Genomic DNA, 18,741 nt, shown 5'->3' on the forward strand with positions numbered 1-18,741 from the left:
TTCCAGCAGGTAGATTTTGTAGTTGCCAAATAAAAGACGTGGTTCAGCAACGGCCCTGAATGATAAACCAGACTTTGTCTCTTTCTATAACACATCAAAGTGTATATCTATTAGAATTCCTCTCATACTCATCACCACACTGTAACCCTGGGACTTCACTGAATTTGTTTACATTTTATCTGTAACTATCACAGAGGGCCCAGTTAAAATCTAGGTAAAGAAAGAAAACGTGAGGTTTCTTCCTTAAAGAATATTGCAAAACAGAGATTAAAGGCACAATTTTACTCCTCAATCTGTGCAATCTAACTTAGTTTACAATTAAAGAGTGATCTTAATTGTCAAACTTTTAAATTTTATTAAATGTTTGTGGCAATGCATCGAATGAATCCCAGACCTATACAAATACACAGGCAGCTGTTTGTAATTTGCATTTTTATCAGTTTTGAAAGAGCACAATATACTTCCTGCATCTTATTTTCAGAATTTGCATTTTATCATCTTTGGCTATCCAGTATATAGTTTGGAGTACTTGAGTATCTCATTCTTTGAATTTTCATTTTTGATTGTAAATCAGATGATTCCTGGCACTTTTCTCTTTTCTCATTTTTCTCTTCTCTCAACCTCCAGGTTTACTTGCTCCCATTTCTTCTTGGCTCTAATAATAAAACACAAAACATATTTCAGTTATTTTCTTTTTCACCATTCTTCAAGGTACAAACATTTTGCATTTCTTTTGTTAATTATGTCCCATATATCTTAGGACAAAACAAAAACTAAGCTTGTTTTAATTCATAAATTTTCAGAACACCATTCAAATTAATTCTGCTTCTTTCCAAAGCTTGCTATGATTTGAATTTAGATGAAGGGGAGGATAGAAAGGAATAGAAATACTACTATACAGAAGGCTGTACCATGGGGCACCCAGAATGAAGAGAATGAATGTTCCCTTCTGTGCAGACAGGCACCTCCAGTCAACCAGCTATATCCCTATCAGAAAGGACATGTGGCCTCAAGGGAAGGCTGACAATGACATCTCTAATTGCCTTCAGCTCCTTTCCTCAGTTCTCACAGACGCATTTTCCTCTCCTCTTGCATTATCCTCAGAGCATCCACAAACATTTTCCCAAAGGGCTCCTCTCACCCATTCACACTTCTCTGGCCTTGGCGCTCAGATATTCCTCAGAGGAACAGACTAGTGGCAGGTTGTATTTTCTGCCTCCTCTCTCCACAGTCCATCTGTCCACTGGGAAATGCTGCGATCTCTCCACTGTGCCCTAGCAGGAAGTGTAGGCGAGAAAACACAAGCTAACCTTTCTCTCCCTATTCCGGGGAAAACAACAACAACTGGAAAGGGGAAGTGTTTAGTGGTTACACATTACCCAGCCAAACCTTAGGCAAATAAGAAAACTAATTTTATTTTGTTAGAAGCCTTTTTAATTTCTTGACTCTAAATTCCCATTCAGCCTGATGTCGAAAATTTATCTAGTCCTGTGCCTATACACTTAGTCCAAATTCAGTGGTTCCATAGTTATTTCACATGTATCGTTCAATCACATTCAAATTTGAAGTTCTTTCCCAGGGTTGGTTTTGTTTTTGTTTTTCCCTCCCTTACCTTCCTGCTGTTTATCCTAATTTCTAGGGTTGGGACTGGGCTTCCCAGGTTGTGCTAATGGTAAAGAATCTACCCAGTCAGTGCAGGAAACATAAGAGATTTGGGTTCGATCCCTGGGTGGGAAGACACCCGAGAGGAGAGCATGGCAATCCACTCCAGTATTCTTGCCTGGAGAATCCCATGGACAGAGGAGCCTGATCGGTTACAGTCCACGGGGTCAAAAAGAGACATGACTGAAGTGGCTTAGTACACATGCATGCAGGGTTGGGACTTGGGACAATGGCTGCTGCTGTGTGACCATTACGAAAAGAATGTCATCTCAACAATCTTGGGTTTCAACAAGGTCTGGGTCCTATGCTGGGGAACAGTGCCCAGATAACATAGTTTAAGGTTTCTCAAACTTTAATGTGTATCCTAATCACCTGGGGAATCTTGTTAAAATGCAGCCATACTGATTCAGTAAGTCTGAGATAGAGATTCCATATTTCTAACAAGCTCCCAAGTGATGTTATTGCTGGTGGCCCTCAGACCATCCTTCAAGTAACAAGGGTTTGATCAGTGAGTGATGGCCTGGTTTCTAATCAACTCCCTGGAAATCTGTTGTGATTCCATCTGAGTCCTCCCCTGGAAGAGAACCCAACCACAAAGGCATCTTTCTGATGCTATCCCTTCAGTCCCAGCCAGGAGACTCTGTGTACATCCACGAGTCCTGTCTCCCAGAAACTCACTCTCACTTGAAACTCACAGGAATATGTAATGCCCTCCCAAGCAACCCTGGAGCTTGGCAATCTCAAGAGGCTCTGTCTCCAACCCTCTAGCATTAGACAGATTTACCCTCCCTGCAACCACATCACCAGAGGGCATTGAGAAATTCTGTCCAAAGTTTTTCCCCCTAGGTTGCATCTGAGAAGTACACTGCAGGTCCTCTCTGTGCTCTGATTCTTAACAATTCAAGGGAAATTCTGTCATTGACTTTTCTACCACTGGGCCCTGGTGGAGCTGGAGGTGGTGGAAGATGAGGAGAGACCAGTACGGAGTAAGTTGGATCCACAAAGTTTCTGTTCTCTTGCGGTCTGTTTTGCATACCTTCCCCTCCATGCTCTCCAAAATTGAAAGAATTAAAGCAGTTTTGTTAGCTTGCATTCCCCTGTCACATACAGGGATGGTAAGTGTTTCATATTCTGAAGTGACCCCTCTTCCCTCCAAAACCTTTGGTGATTCATGTTTAACTATGTATGTGGAGGCTGTTGGAATACAGGAGCTGTCCCTGGGACAGGGGTGGAAACATCCCACCCACAAGGAAATCATGGGAGAAAAAGACATGGCTCAACAATTGGTAGTTTTATTTAGGATTTTTACTGACTTTTCACTTCTTTGCTCGCAAAATTAAGTGCAGCCCACATGAACTTAAGATGAAATATAAACATATAGCACTGCAGTAGCATTCTGTTATAGTAACATATGATGAAGAGATGGGAAAAAAAGAAAAGGGATTGACTCCAGTATAAATATATATGAAAGTGTTAGTTGCTCAGTCATGTCCAACTCTTTGTGACCCCATGGACTGCAGCCTGACAGCCTCCTCCATCCATGGAATTTTCCAGGCAAGAATACTGGAGTGGGTAGCCATTCCCTTCTTCAGGGGATTTTCCTAACCCAGGGATAGAACCCGGGTCTCCTGCATCACAGGCAGATTTTTTTTTACTGTCTGAGCCACTAGGGAAGACCTATAAATATATATACAGGTCTTCATACTGCATCACAGTTGCAGTGAAGAGTTTATAGGGAAATACTGTTTTAGAAGTATTTATTTTGGGAAGTATACAGTTTCTAGTCTGGATGTATTCTGATTTTTCTGGGAATCTCTTGTATAATATTTTATGAATTTCAGATGATTCTGAAAATTCTAGGCTACTGATTTAGGTAGGAACTCTCTACCTAGGAGTTTTTCTGAAAGTCTCATGTTTCTAAGAAGTAACTGAAACCAGCTTATCCTGTGTGATCATCCAAAGCTACTGAGCCAGCCTCAGAATCAGCTGGGATAAGACACCAAGCGTTTTAGTAAAAGGACCACATCTGGAACCTGAGGTTGGAGCCGCTATAAACCTTTACCCTCAGGAGGTACCCAGAATCCCTACACCCTCCCAGGGCAAAGAGCACAAAATAGAGACCAGAGTCACTTTGAACCTCCCAGGCTGGAAACTACAACTTAGGTGCCCTGTCAGCCTGCATTAGCCATTATGTACTCACTAGCCAGGATATAGCAGGGCTTTAATATTTTGTGTCAAAATATGGTCTTATATATTGCTTTGTAATTCAACAAAGAATGCATCTTAACATTATATAATTGCTGAAACTACTATGCTTCTGGCTAAGGAGAGAAATATATCAAAAGGTTTCTGATAAAATAAAAATAAGCAAAGAAAAACCCAATTAAAAAAAGGTAAAATTAAACCAACACAGGATTGTAAAGCAATTATCCTCCAATTAAATACATAAATAAAAGGCAAAAAAAAAAATTGCTAGTAGATGAGATCTCTTCTAAACTCCAAGTAATTATATTCATATATATCATGAAAATTTTCTAAGATATGTTCCTTGAGCTTAAAACCTGTCATTCATTTTAGAGTTATATGATACATTAAAACCACTAGTAAATATTTACCTGTATATATCTTTTCATTTTTTGAATATGTTTTTGAAAAAGGAATTCTTTTTCGCCACACTGAACCATTATATGACGTTGACATATATTTATCTGAGATAATAAGGAAACAGGAATTAAATATTTTATAATGTTAAAATCATATTCCAGGCATATTTCAAAGTTATTATTCTCAGAGGTGAAGCCATTTCAAGGGTAAGGAATCAGGGATACAAGTGAGCTTATTAAGACCGTTTAAGTTATCAATGACCATGGTTATACATCTCTTAATTGGCTGTTCAGTTCCTCAAATAAGAATTGCTCCCATGAGGCTAAGCTAAAGTATGATATATGTATGTGATCAAAATATTTCATTGTCTGGCTTTACTGTGATTTTACATATAATTCTGCGAATATTTGCGGGACTAAAGAAAGGAAGAAGAGAAGGAAAGAAGGAAAGGAAGGTCTGAGGCCCCTTAAATACAAATCTAAACAATTGCATCTAACTGTCTGGTGGTCACTGTATTCTTCACAAAAATGCCCACTCACAGTAAAATAATAAAAAAATGGTAATAGAAGTAAAAGGCTTTATTCTTGCCTGGGAAATCCCATGGACAGAGGAGCTTGGCAGGCTACAGTCCATGGGGTCGCAAAAACAGTTGGACATGACTTAGCAACTAAACAATAACAACAGTAGTAAATATAAATAATCATGTATATAAATTCATACATGATTCTATTCTAAAACAAACAGAAGAAAAAATAATTTAAAAGCTAGCTTCTACGTAAATTGTAAAAGGAGGACCAAAGAGAGACACAGAGTTTTTCACTTGTGCTTCAAGAAGTATACAACAATCAGAACCCCACTGACTAGAGGCAAAAATAGGCACATACAAACAAAATTACAGGGAGTTGAGTGACCTTTTGTTAAACTGAGAAAACCAAAACCCAGCTTTAAAAGAACTAAATTCATCTGAGACAAGGGATTAAAAAAGAAATCTGGTTCCCTCCTCCCTCAAGGCCTTGTACTTCCTGACACATACACTATGACTTGGCCTATTACATGATGGAATGATTTAAAACCAATCTCGACATGGGTGGGAGAGATGAGCGGTTGTCAAAAATACTGCAGTTAACCCCCAAACTAACCTTTTCAGAAAGTAATCATGAAGGCCTAAAGGAAAACCAAAGCACTAGCCAGAAAGTGATAATAGAACAATGCAGTTGGTGGAACAAGCAAATGTCAACCATTCAAAACCAATCCTCAAGAGTGAAATAAAGCCATCCAGGGGGAACAACGTGCAGTGCTCCGAGACAAAACTCTAGAGAGGGTCAGTGACAAGCCATCTGCACCTAACACGTTCTCTCCAATATCCTTTAAATCATGTGTACTCCCGCACATGGACAAAAATCCTCTCACTAGTTTTCTAAGATGTTATGGTGGTGATGGCCTGGAAAGAGAAGGGGGTGGGGAGCAGCTAAGATTAGTTGGACCATCAGGACATCTCACAGGGATGCAAATCACAGACATGAATCAAGAGCCTATGTAAGTGTGGAATCTCACCTGAACAGAGGTTGAATTTGGGTTCCTTGTTAACATCAGCTTTCTTGTAGGACCCATGTGTAGGCCTGCCATGGGGAGGTGCATTCAATGAGACAGTTCTGACAGCACCTCTCTGAACATGGATATAGGATGCATTCTCAGAATTTTTGTTTTTATTATTCCGATGGTAACTCATTTTATTTTTGGGATTTGAAGGCTGCACTGCTATAATAAAGGAAAGGGGAAAGGGAACAAGGGATAATGCAAGCTGGTTTCACACCTGTAATTAATGCACTGCACTTTAAATGTTTAATAGCACGATGGAAGATAATGTAAGCTAAAAGAACTAGATTTATAGGAAATGACATCTCAAATAACATGGTGCATGATAGTGACTTGTTTGTTGGCTAGAAAATATTATTTAATCTATTTTCAAATTATAATTCAGGAATACCAAATATAGAGACACGTTACCTCTCCGTATCCCTGGGCCAGGAAAGTTCTTTGGTTCATCATATATCCATTTTCTTTTTTTCACACCTTTAAAATGAGGCTTCATTACTGGGTGGACATCATTCACTTAAAGAAGATATAAGTTTTTACAGTTTTTAAGGAGATGCTTTCATCTGAAAATTACTGTAGGTCCTAATGGTGATTTATTTTTAAGTACCAAAAATATTCCATCTTGATTTTTCTCATCAAATTGATTGATGAGAAAACTTTCAATAAGTAACATTCCTTTGGAGGAGAAATGCTTTTCATCCAAAGAAATATGTGGATCCTTTTAAAAGAACATAAAATTAGAATCCAAATATAATTATATACCTGATTATGTTATTTTTAGTAGTTTTAGAATTGTCATTGTGAACATAAATCTTTCTTTACTTTTTAAGCCAAAACTACTACTTCTTAAGAAGTTGGATTAGTGTAAAATACTTTTAGTGAATATTACCTTATTGTTCTAAGTTGGGGTCATGGATAGTTTGGTGAAACAAGACTCAATAATCAAAATTTGTTAGTGCTAATATTACTAAATTATTCACTTCTTGTTTGCTTGTTTTAACACGGAAAATTTTATATGCAGGCTCAATTTTCCAAGAATTTCTAAGGTACATTTCTCCAGAGTAAAAATGAACATCAAAATCACTATGTAGATTACCTTAGCTCTCTATAGTGGGCTGATAAATCTCTCTTTGCCCTAGCTCCCATCTTCAGCTTAAGCAGGAAGCCTTCAGTAAAGCCCTGATTCACTGCCTCCTCTCCAAACATCATGCTCCATTCCTTACTCGCATGCTCCCCTTCCTAGAATTTGGAAACTATATTTTTCACAAGTGTCACTGAACTAATCTCCTCTGAGGTAAACCATCATGGTTCTCGTCGTTGCCCAGCTGGGGTTGAAGAATATTACAGGGGTTCAATAAATGAAATAGGAAGGAAGGAGGGAGGGAAAGAAGATTCATGAGTCTTGATTGTATCAGGAGAAGAGGCTTAGAGTACTAAATGGCAAGGAGAAGCGAAATCAAGAAAAATAATCTGAAAGATAATTAAAAAAATCTGTCAATGAATCCCACCACAGGTTAAATTTAACATGTCATACTAATGAATCTTCTAAGAACGTAGTATTATATTATCAATTTTAATATCTAAATTAAACCAATGGGAAAGTATTTAATTTACTAGGACCCACATCACAATTCATTGTCAGAGTTAGTAGAAGACTATTGTGTCTTTAATTCTTAATCCTGAATAATTTTCAAACCATCCTTTTTTCTTTCTTTTTAAAAATTCTGTTTCAAATAAGCAAAACAAATCCATGATAAGACAAATATATCTAAGGCCAAAAAGTGATAGAGCTAATGTCTCACTTGAAGAGAGGTCCTCTCTGCACTTCATACTGATATTCTCAGTAGCATTTAATACATGCGTTGTAGGTACTAGTCGGGTAGTTAGGGAACGCTTTAGATGAGGGCTGTCCTTGTTATCTTTTAAAGCAAATTAAGAAAATAAAATGTCAGTATTAATTTTAAAAAAAGAAGTATTTCTGTTGGTATGTCACTTTGCAAGCATTATATGATGGGCATATACATGCTCATCTATGCTCTTTAAAAAATATATATGCATATTAATTTTTAGAACCCACCACTGAAATTCCCTAGTTAGCAAACTGAGTCCTCCAAATCTGTCAGTATCAAAACATGAAAAATTTGAAATACAGCCATTATCTTCAATAGGTAAATATGTATTTGTGGCAATATTTTTAACACCTCCATACAAAAAAATTTTTTTTTAAAGGGGGTTATCAATTTTATATAAAAGGTGCCAATTTAAAAAAATTACTGATTTCATTTATTTATTTGGCTGGCCTGGTCTTAGTAGTGGCACATGGGATCTTTGATGCAGCATATAGGGATTGAACCCAAGGCCCCTGCATTGGGAGCACAGAGTCTTAGCCACTGGACCATTCGGGAAGTTCCAAGTATGCCAATTTAAACCCAGGATGAAGAAATATCTGTAAAACACTTCACTTGTTCTAAGCTTTGGAGCAGAACAATCCAATAGAGTTTTCTACAATGATGGAAACATTCTAAATCTGTGCCATCTGAAATGATAGCCACTGGTCACATGTGAATATTGAGCACATGCAATATGGCTAGTGCAACTGAAAAACTGAATTTTAAAATTGTATTTAATTTTGATTAACTTCAGTGTAAACAGCCACATGAGAATGACGGCTACCGTTATTTGTGTAGTTAGAGGTGTGTTTTTTGATGGACTGAACAAAAGAGAGAAGAAGAGATTTACATATCATTTTCCATAGGAAGATTTTGATCACATGTGTCTTTTCCTGTCTTTGAGAATATTTATTTAATGATGGAGAAGACAGTAGATAAAATTGGTTAACACTTATATGGAGAATACGTGAAGTCCTCTAATTACAGGACAGCTATCCTGTCTGTGGCTTAGAGAGCTGCCCAGCCAAGGTCCCAGCTGGGGGATTCTTAGTAAGGTAGAGGCAGCATAAACCTATAGAGAATGTACAATATTAACATATCTCTGGATTATTCTCAGGATACAGTTAGTAATAATCCTAAAGTGGGAAGTCAGCATGAGATTAGTGCTCTTCTCAGTATATATATCTTCACAAAAGCTTTCTAAGAAAATTCAATCCTACTGAATATTAGAAGCTGGGGGGAAAAAAAAAAACAAAAAACAAAGAGGGCTGGATATTACCATTGAAGAGAACCAATAATTTTAGAGCTAGCAAGACTCTCAGAAATTGTGTAGCCCAACAGGCCAGTTTCTCCTATAAGGAAACTAAAGGTAAGAAAGATAAAGCTCCACAGGCAAATAATTAGTGATAGAGCCAGGACTGGATACTGAGGGACCCTAACTCCTATCCAGTATATTTGGGTGTGTATTTTTATTTATTACCTTGCCTCTTGTCTTGGTTTCTACAACTATATAATACAATCAAATTTTACATTTTGAACGTATCTATACAAATCACAAATGGATCAAAATATAGACTGGCTCATTACCTTTAGCATTTGAACATTGTGATATGGTGCTTTCTTTCTCTTCGGTTAAAGCTTCATTTTCATCTACTCCAAGAAATATGATTCTCTGTGGAATGTAGCAGTCACCTCCTAGGACAATAACTTACTGTCAGTGGCAACAATGGCAGACAATTGTACAAAGCTATCTTTCAATACAGCATACTCCTCCTCTAAAACACTATTTAAATACTTCTCAGTGATACTATTGCCATCTCTATACATATCATATATGTTTTGATTAATATATATGTATATAAATATTTAATATGTACACTTATAGGTAATTGTAAGAAAAGTCACAGTCAACACAATTTTCCATCTAACAATCTTTACCACACTTTAGAGATACTCAATAAATATAATTGCTTTCCATATAATATCCTCAGGTATATGAAAGCAGTTTTCATGTTCCCTAAAGATCTATTTTCCAGGATAAATATCCACAGGTGCTTTAAAATGTACTTAAATACTTAATTTCAGATCTTCACCATACAAGTTTCTTTTTCTTAACATAGAATACTTGTTTTCAAGTAACCTTGTTTAAAAATAATTCTCAAGTATGGACTACCCCGTACAGAAATCAGTGGAACTAGTACAATAATAGATGACATACAGCATCTTTCTATATATGTCAGATAGTCTACTGAATATTTTTAATGACCTATTGCATTTAATTATTTTTCTATAGTACTCCTAATAATGCAGTGTAAGTTTACGTTAGCTATCTGATAGCTGACACAAGTTACTTAATCATTTTGAAACTTTGTGGCCAACAAAAGCATTCATTTTTCCCTCACAATCTGTATCATATCAAGTCTTTCCCAACTTGAAGAAGACTTATCAGTTATGTCTTGGACTTCACTGCAAGAGGTTATGTTTATCACAGTTTGCCTTTACCTTGCTACATTCGACTCACTGTCCCAGCATATTAGCTTCCGGTCACCTGTGCATTTTATAAGCAACGTCTCTATACATGTAATTGTTCAACTGTTTAAACATAAAGCCATTTGTTCCACAAATATTTACAAAGTGTACTGCATGTGCCAGGAATTCTACTGCAGAGCAACTGATTATACACAATTCCTGGCCTCAAGGAGCTTATCCAAAGTCAGTGATAAAATGTCAAAGAGACATTGATGAAACAAGTTGCTTATGAGAGAAAAAACTCAGAATTATGTCTTATATGGTGATATACTCAGAATCAATCAGTAATACATGAACTAACCTCCATTTTCAAAGGCAGCAATGTCAGTCCTTGGTTTCTTGTCCAATGATGCTTTTATTTCACCTTGCCTTTCAAATCGGCTGAATTTTGTTGGAACTGTCAGACCATCCCCTAGAAATTAGAAAAAAAAAAAAATCATTCAAGAAACCATTAGGTGCTTATCTAAGTTTCTGATAGAATCTATGATGATAGTAAAGAATCTAAAAGTTAATGGAAGTATTGTTTGTCCAGTGATTTGATGAACAACAAATTTATAATTATATACATTTTAAGCCAATTTATAATTATCAGGAAAGCAGAAGGGAAGTTTATTTTCTTGTGTGGATAATATAACAAGTGGCAGTTTAAAAATGTGAGCAATCTAATGCTATAGTGTATATATATATTTAATTTAGTTGTTGTGCTTGACATATAATGAATTTTATAATATTTCTTTTGTTTTTATCTACTCACCATGAATAAACTGAGTAAAATGTATTAAGATCTACTCCCTGGTGGCTCAGACGGTAAAGCGTCTGTCTACAATGCGAAAGACCTGGGTTCATTCCCTGGGTTGGGAATATTCCCTGGAGAAGGAAATGGCAACCCACTCCAGTACTCTTGCCTTGAAAATCCCATGGACGGAGGAGCTTGGTGCAGGCTACTGTCCATGGGGTCGCAAAGAGTCGGGCACGACTGAGCAACTTCACTTCACTCACTTCACTGATTGAAAAATGCTAATTATACTGATAATTAAAGTCTCTCCATTTTCTTTATACATTTTAAGATAATTTTCTCTTAAAATAAAATATTAAAAGGAGAATAAAGGAGCTATGGTAATCTGATATAACTTGTGATTCTGAACTGGATTCTAAATCAGGGAGACTTCATTTTAGTATAAAGAACATTGACGGCACAATTGGTGAAACTTTTTTTTAGGTTTGTAAATAATATTATATCACTAGTAATCTTCTGATATTGGTATTTATACCACATTTGTGTGAGAGTTATGCAAGCCTGCAACTTACTCTCAAACAATTTGAAAAAAATAACAACAATGTGTATACTGAGAGAGAGAGAGAAAGGGAATGAAAAAATCAAATGTGTAAAGTGCTAACATTTGGGGAAATCTGGGTAAAGAGGGTTCATGAATTAACTGGAATTATTTAAAAATAAAAAGCTTTTCAAAACCATAATATAAAGTGAAAATGCATATAACTGTCTTTATATCTGACATTTTTAATACTCATTGCTAACATGTTTGTCCTTGTTTTGTTTTTCTTGTCTGTGTCATTTCTTTCTCCAGGGGATCTTCACTACCCAGGGATCAAGCTCATGTCTCTTGTGTACCCTGCGGTGGCAGGCAGGTTCTTACCACTGGCACCACCTGGGAAGCCCTTGTCCGTGTAATTCGGACAATCTGTCCTTCACTAGCTGGCTCCCACCTATCAGCTTGGGTTTTTTTGACTGTTCTACCGTTTGACAGTATGTTGCTGCCACCTACTGCCATATATGTTTAAATGGAAATGGTTTGCCACACATACTTGCAAGACAGACATTCTACTCTTTATCTTATATTCATCTTGATCCTGGGAATCTTTTCCAACTATCTTTTTGGTATCTAAGAGGAGGAAACAATTTTGATTTTGCTTAAAGCTTTTTTTTAAGCTCATCTCAGAGCCAAGAAAACTACTTAAACCCATGACATCCATGGATTTTTCTCTGAGTTCATTTTATATCCAGAAAATAATGTTCTTTTTATCTTGCCTTCAAGAGCAAAACATTCACCCACAGAAAAGTCAGATTCACCAGAACATAAGATCCAGAAAAGGCACAGCCTTATAATTATTCACCTGTGTTGCCCTTGAAATCGGCTGGTACACAGGAAGCACTCATTCAATGAACAAATATATGCTTGTCCTGCCACTAACATTATTCCGTGATCTCCCTTTTGTCCTTCGAGGGCTAAGTTGTCCATTCTACTTATATATAAAAAAAAAATCTACACTTATTTTATAGGGAGATTTATTTTCATAGACAAATGAAGTGGTAAAACCGAGTTATTTCCAGAATTACTGCATGGGGTATGTAGTGCCACCATTGTTTATGTGGTCTATTCATTCTTTGGTTCCTCTGGGAAAATATGATTACATTAATAGCAGCTTTTCATATTAAATTTAGGTTATGCAATAAAATCATTTCCTTCTCACTCTCAATTCTGATGTATTATTTATCATTTGACTCCAGTACATACTTAATAATTCACAGCCTATCACGCCAAGTATTCACCACCTTGAAAAGCTTCCTTTTCATTCCTTACCTTCTTGCAATTCACTGCCACTTTCCAAAGACTTTTCTATCTCTTTTTCCACTATAGAGGCTAGGCTTTTAGATGATGAAATATCTGAAGGAGTATGAACTCTGTAGTATTCACCTAATCTCCCACAAGAAAATGAATGGTTAGTGTACTCCTCACATCAAATATGAGAAAATATACAAATGTTTGATTTCTTACCAGATTTATAACACATCTCCTTTATTGCTCTTTTTTCTTCAATTTCTTCAGGAGTCTTTGTCCATAAACTAGAAGCATCTATAGGATATATTTTTTTTAAATTAAATTGTCCCAAAGCCAAATAATCTGAAAATTTACAAACCAGAATGAAAAATCCCACACATTGTCCTCATAAATGGATTAGTGTTTTAAAAACATTTAAAGTCAATAGTTTGTATACTAACAAATGTTTCTTATTGCTATATTTTGTTTTAGAAAGAATCAGTCAAGAGAAAAATGACTATACATTATGTATCTTGAGATGAGAGGCTGGACATATAGGTTCACATTTGAGATCATGTTTGTCTGGAGAAGGAGGATGTTGGCATGGGAGACAGAGAGCTAAACAGCAGAAAGTGCCACACCTCCTTTTTCCTATTCTTCCTCAAAGTTAGTTTTAAAATTAAAGGATGATGAGTGGGTTGTAATATCTTCCTGAGGTTTCAGGGGTTTCTGACTCTAGATAAGAGGTGGAATTCCCTATTAACTATCTTTCTGTAGTAAGATGGCTACAGAAAAATATGTAACGTTTCAGCCTTTTCAATGTGCCCACATTCTGAGTCTCCATACAAGGACAAATTCCAAGGCAGAGACAGACTTAGAGTTGGTTTTTCTGGATATTTATCTTGTTTGTATATACTTATTGGCCCTGCAGGGCTGTGGCGATATGGGAGGAATAAGATGGACTACAATGTAAGACCTGGATTCTAGTCTTCTTTATGCTGGCAAGGATTACTGGGATAATGCAGATGATAATGCTTTACACATTACAAACTACTCTATTGATCTCTATAGCTTCAAGGATTAAATGTGACAGATAGATTGACACTTATGTATGTCAATGTTGTTACATATACATAGACAATGTTGTTATATATAAATTTATATGATTATATAAATCATATTATCAGTGTTAAGTTATACACAAATAAAACATGTTATTAGTATACCTACAAGCAACTGTGCATATTTAAACATGAGATCTGTCTCCTAGCCATCATACAACAAAAAACTTTCAATCCAAACAATCATAAACATATGTGTAGATGTTGAACAAATTAGAACATAATGAATTTAATATATTTAATAAAATTAAAGCTATTTTCTCACCAAAATCTTCCTTATATATTAGTTATAAACTTCTAAAAGTTAAACAAGTATGCAGAAAATATCATGAGGTTTCCGAATGTGCGCTATAAATATGAGAAAAGGTTTACTCACCATTTTGTTCACCTTCTTCCTCCTCCTCTTCCTCAAAGTTAGTTTTTAAAACTAAGGGATTGTGAATGGGTCGTGATATATTCTCCTGAGGTTTTAGAGGTTCCTGACTTTGGGTTGGGGGTGGAATTCCTTCCTGAGTTTCTTTCTGTAGTGTGATATCTATATAGAAAAGGCAACATTTTAGTCTTCAAGATATACCTTTTGGCACATGTTCAATGATTAACTATTGTCCTCTTGATTAACTGCATATTTTGTTAAAAGACGTTTCATTTCTAGAAAGATTTTTAAACTAACATAAAAATCAGCATTTTGCTGGTAAGATATGGAAAATGTGCTTATTCATAAACTTTAGATAGTAATTATAACCCCAATTTGGTATATATCATATTTTGGTATAAACACAAAGTGATCACAAGTATTACTGTATTCTTCAATTACATCTATGGGATAAGCATAACTTAGTTAATCACATTATGACAATTTAACAAAGGTAAACTCATACAAGACATAACTTATAATGTCAGAGTATACACGTTTAAGAGAGGAAAAAAATCCAGAGGTTCTAGTTTTCTGTGGTTGGGGGTTGATGACTTGGAAGTGAGAATAATACCTTCAGATTTCTCTATTGGCTCCACACTGGTCAGATTGAACAAAGCTCTAGGTCATATTTAAATGTTCTGTAACCTTCAAAACTAACCAGCAAATAACAGAAAAAGCTAGTGAATGCATGTATCTTCGATCATTACTCATTCAAGTCCCTTTATTTTTTAAGCCAATAGTTATCAAATGTGGCTAAATATCAGAATCAACTGAAGAAATTATTCAAATCATCTTTTCTGTCTCTGTTTTCCAAACTTCTGATTCTGAAGGTCGAGATTAAAGCCTGGAAATCTGATGCTATTTTTCAAATGTCTCAGATAATTGCAAAATCAGTCAAGTTTGGAAACCACGCCCAAATCAAGGATCATCTATCTGGGGTCCAGGGTCATGGGAAGCCTTTTAGCGGGTTTGCCATCACAATAATTTGAAAGCCTGCCAGGCTCCTCTGTCCACGGAATATTCCAGGCAAGGATACTGGAGTGGATAGCCTTTCCCTTCTCCAGGGGATCTTCTTGACCCAGGGATCGAACCCAGGTCTCCCACACTGCAGGCAAATTCTTACCATCTGAGCCACCAGGGAAGCCTTGAAAACAACCAATTGTATTCCAAATTCTTAATTTCCACATCTATTTCACCTAAAATTTCCTGAGAACAGGCCTCAGTCCATAATAGCCTTTTCTCTATTTTACAAAATAAAGGTGAACAGGAAAGCATGGCATGCTGCAGTGCATGGGGTCACAAAGAGTTGGACATGACTTAGCAACTGAACAACAACCCTTTATTCATGCCAAAATTTTCTATATAGCACATTGCCCAAAAGAGAAATCCTCTTTTACTGATTAATCAAACCACCAAGAACCCATAAGGCTTTTTCCATTACCTTGATTTATACAGATTCCTAGAAAATGATGTTGTAATAAGCAGAATAATGGCCTCCCAAAGATGTCGAAGTTTTAATTGCTGAAACCTGTGTATACACTAGGTTATACAGGAAGGAGGAATTAAGACAGCTAATCAGCTGACCTCAATATTAGCAAATTATCCTTGATTATTCAGGTGGTCCTTTGGAAGCAGAGGAGAGTTGCAGAGGAACAGGTGTGACAGTGGAAGCTAGGTCAGAGGAATGCAGTGTCAGAATGACTTGACTACCCATTGCTGATTCTGAACTTGGAGGAAGGGGGACATGAACCAAGAAATAATGAACACCTCTAGAAACTGGAAAAGGTAAGTAAACAGGTTCTCCCTCAGAATCTCCAGAAGGAATGCAGCCCTGAAGACACCTTAATTTTAATTCAGAGAGATTTCATCGAATTCCTAAACTATAAGCTAATAAAATTGAGTTGTTGAAGCCACTTGGTTAGGGGTAATTTGTTACAGCAGTAACAGGAAACAAATACACATGGTATTAGAAAAAGTGCTACTGGGGTTTACATTGGAATGGTCTGAATTCTTATGCATGATAGAGTATGTCAGCAGTTAAGAATTTTTATTGAAAATTTTTGCTTCCTCCACTTCTAGACTCTTGTTAAAGGATATGTCATTCTTGAAAAAAAGTCTCCTGGCATCAGTGAAAAGAGAGCACTAGTAAGAAATTCTGAAGGAAAAACATGGATTTAAACAGAACTTTTCAGCTATTCTAAATACCTATTCCCAAGACTTGTCATTAGCTGCAAAGAAAAGCTTCACTGAACACTCAAAACAGTAAATGTTAGTCCCATTTTTTAAAAGCTTTCTTGAGATTCACATACTATACAATTCACACATTTAAACATTTTTTTAGTATATTCATAGAGGTGTGCAAATATAGCCATGATCAATTTTAGGATATTTGATCCCCTCAAAAAAGAAACCCATACCTATTAGCAGTTACTGTTCATGTCTGCCCGATGTCGCCAGTCGTACAAGCACTAGTATACTTTCTGTTTCTATGGATTTGCCTGTTCTGGATATTTCATAGAAATGAAATCATACAGTATGTAGTCTTTTGTACATGACTTCTTCAACTTACCATAGTGTTGTGCTTTTAAAATGTTTGTTTGTTTGGCCACACTGGCTCTTTGTTGCAGCATGAGGGATCTTTAGTTGCAGCATATGGGATCTAGTTCCCTGACCATGGATTAAACCTGGGTCCCCTGGATTGAGAGCACTGAGTCTTAGCCACTGGACCACCAGGGAAGTCCTATCACAGTGTTTTTTAATAGTCAAATATATTTCACTGTGTGCATATACCACAATTTTTCCACTCATTAAATGATGGACACTTGGTTTGTTTCCACTTTTTTAGTTGTTTTAAATAATGTTAGTATGAATATTTACTGTTGTACAAGTTTCATGAGGACATATGTTTTCACATTTCTTGGATATATACTTAGAAGTGAGTAAGTAGGACATATGGTGATTCTGGGGGCTTCCTAGGTGGCTCTAGCAGTAAAGAACCCACCTGCCAATTCAGGTGACATAAGAGGCATGGGTTCGATCCCTGGGTTGGGAAGATCCCCTGGAGAAGGGCATGGAAACCCACTCCAGTATCCTTGCCTGGAGAATCTCATGGACAGAGGAACGTGGTGGGCTACAATACTTAGCGTCAGGAAGAGCTGTAATGACTGAAGCAACCTGCATATGCACACACAGTGATTCTGTTTACTCTTTTGAGGAACTGCCAAATTGTTTTCCAAAATTGCATCATCTACATTCCTATCTTGGAGAAGGAAATGGCAATCCACCCATTACTCTTGCCTGGAAAATCCCATGGATGGAGGAACCTGGTAGGCTACAATCCATGGGGTCGCAAAGAGTCGGATACGACTGAGCGACTTCACTTTCACATTCCTGTCTGAAATGTGTGAAGATTCCAATTTCTCCATATCTTGTCAAATCTTATTATCTATTTGATTAAATCATCTGAATAGATAGGAGTGATACCTCATGGTTTTGACTTACATTGATCTAATGGTTAGTTACAATGAGCATCTTTGCATGAGCTTATTCAGTTCAGTTGCTCAGTTGTGTCTGATTCTTTGTGACCCAGTGGACTGTAGCATGCCAGGCTTCCCAGTCCATCACCAACTCCGAGGGCTTACTCAAACTCATGTCCATCGAGTTGGTGATGTCATCCAACCATCTCATCTTCTGTTGTCCCCTTGTCCTCCTGCCTTCAAACTTTCCCAGCATCAGGGTCTTTTTCAGTGAATCCCTTCTTCACATCAGGTGGCCAAAGTATTGGAGTTTCAGCATCAGCATCGGTCCTTCCAATGAACATTCTGGACTGATTTATTTTAGGATTGTCTGGTTTGATCTCCTTGTTGTCCAAGGGACTCTCAAGAATCTTTTCCAACACCACATTCAAAAGCATCAATTCACCACTCAGTTTTCTTTATGGTCCAACTCTTATATCCATACATGACTACTGGAAAAACCATAACTTTGACTAGACTGATCTTTGTCGATAAAGTAATGTCTCTGCTTTTTAGTATGCTGTCTAGGTTGGTCACAGCATTTCCTCAAAGGAGCAAGTGTCTTAATTTCATGGCTGCAGTCAACATCTGCAGTGATTTTGCAGTCAAAGAAAATAAAACTGTCACTGTTTCCCCATCTATTTGCCATGAAGTGATGGGACTAGATGTCATGATCTTAAAGTTTTTTGAATGTTGAGCTTTAAGCCAGCTTTTTCACTCTCCTCTTTCACTTTCATCAAGAAGCTCTTTAGTTCTTCTTCCCTTTCTGACATAAGGGTGATGTCATTGGCGTATCTTAAGTTATTGATATTTCTCCCGGCAATCTTGATCCCAGCTTGTGCTTCATCTAGC

General features: G+C 36.7%; 1 protein-coding gene across 1 annotated transcript in view; it reads right to left on the reverse strand.

Moving 5' to 3' along the window:
* Window positions 1–629: 629 nt before the first annotated feature.
* C5H12orf50 (chromosome 5 C12orf50 homolog) overlaps window positions 630–18,741 on the reverse strand; it is a 28,636-nt gene continuing 10,524 nt past the window's right edge. Inside the window, exons 4-13 of the mRNA XM_052641334.1 lie at window positions 14,336–14,494; window positions 13,076–13,153; window positions 12,881–12,994; window positions 10,582–10,692; window positions 9,328–9,446; window positions 7,665–7,773; window positions 6,274–6,378; window positions 5,821–6,024; window positions 4,278–4,370; window positions 630–655 (exon numbers count right to left, since the gene is read on the reverse strand). Coding sequence (XP_052497294.1) covers window positions 630–655; window positions 4,278–4,370; window positions 5,821–6,024; window positions 6,274–6,378; window positions 7,665–7,773; window positions 9,328–9,446; window positions 10,582–10,692; window positions 12,881–12,994; window positions 13,076–13,153; window positions 14,336–14,494 — 1,118 coding nt within the window. The remainder of the gene's footprint in view (window positions 656–4,277; window positions 4,371–5,820; window positions 6,025–6,273; window positions 6,379–7,664; window positions 7,774–9,327; window positions 9,447–10,581; window positions 10,693–12,880; window positions 12,995–13,075; window positions 13,154–14,335; window positions 14,495–18,741) is intronic.

Source organism: Budorcas taxicolor, chromosome 5, assembly GCF_023091745.1.
Source record: "Budorcas taxicolor isolate Tak-1 chromosome 5, Takin1.1, whole genome shotgun sequence".
In the NCBI taxonomy this organism is placed as follows: Eukaryota; Metazoa; Chordata; class Mammalia; order Artiodactyla; family Bovidae; genus Budorcas; species Budorcas taxicolor.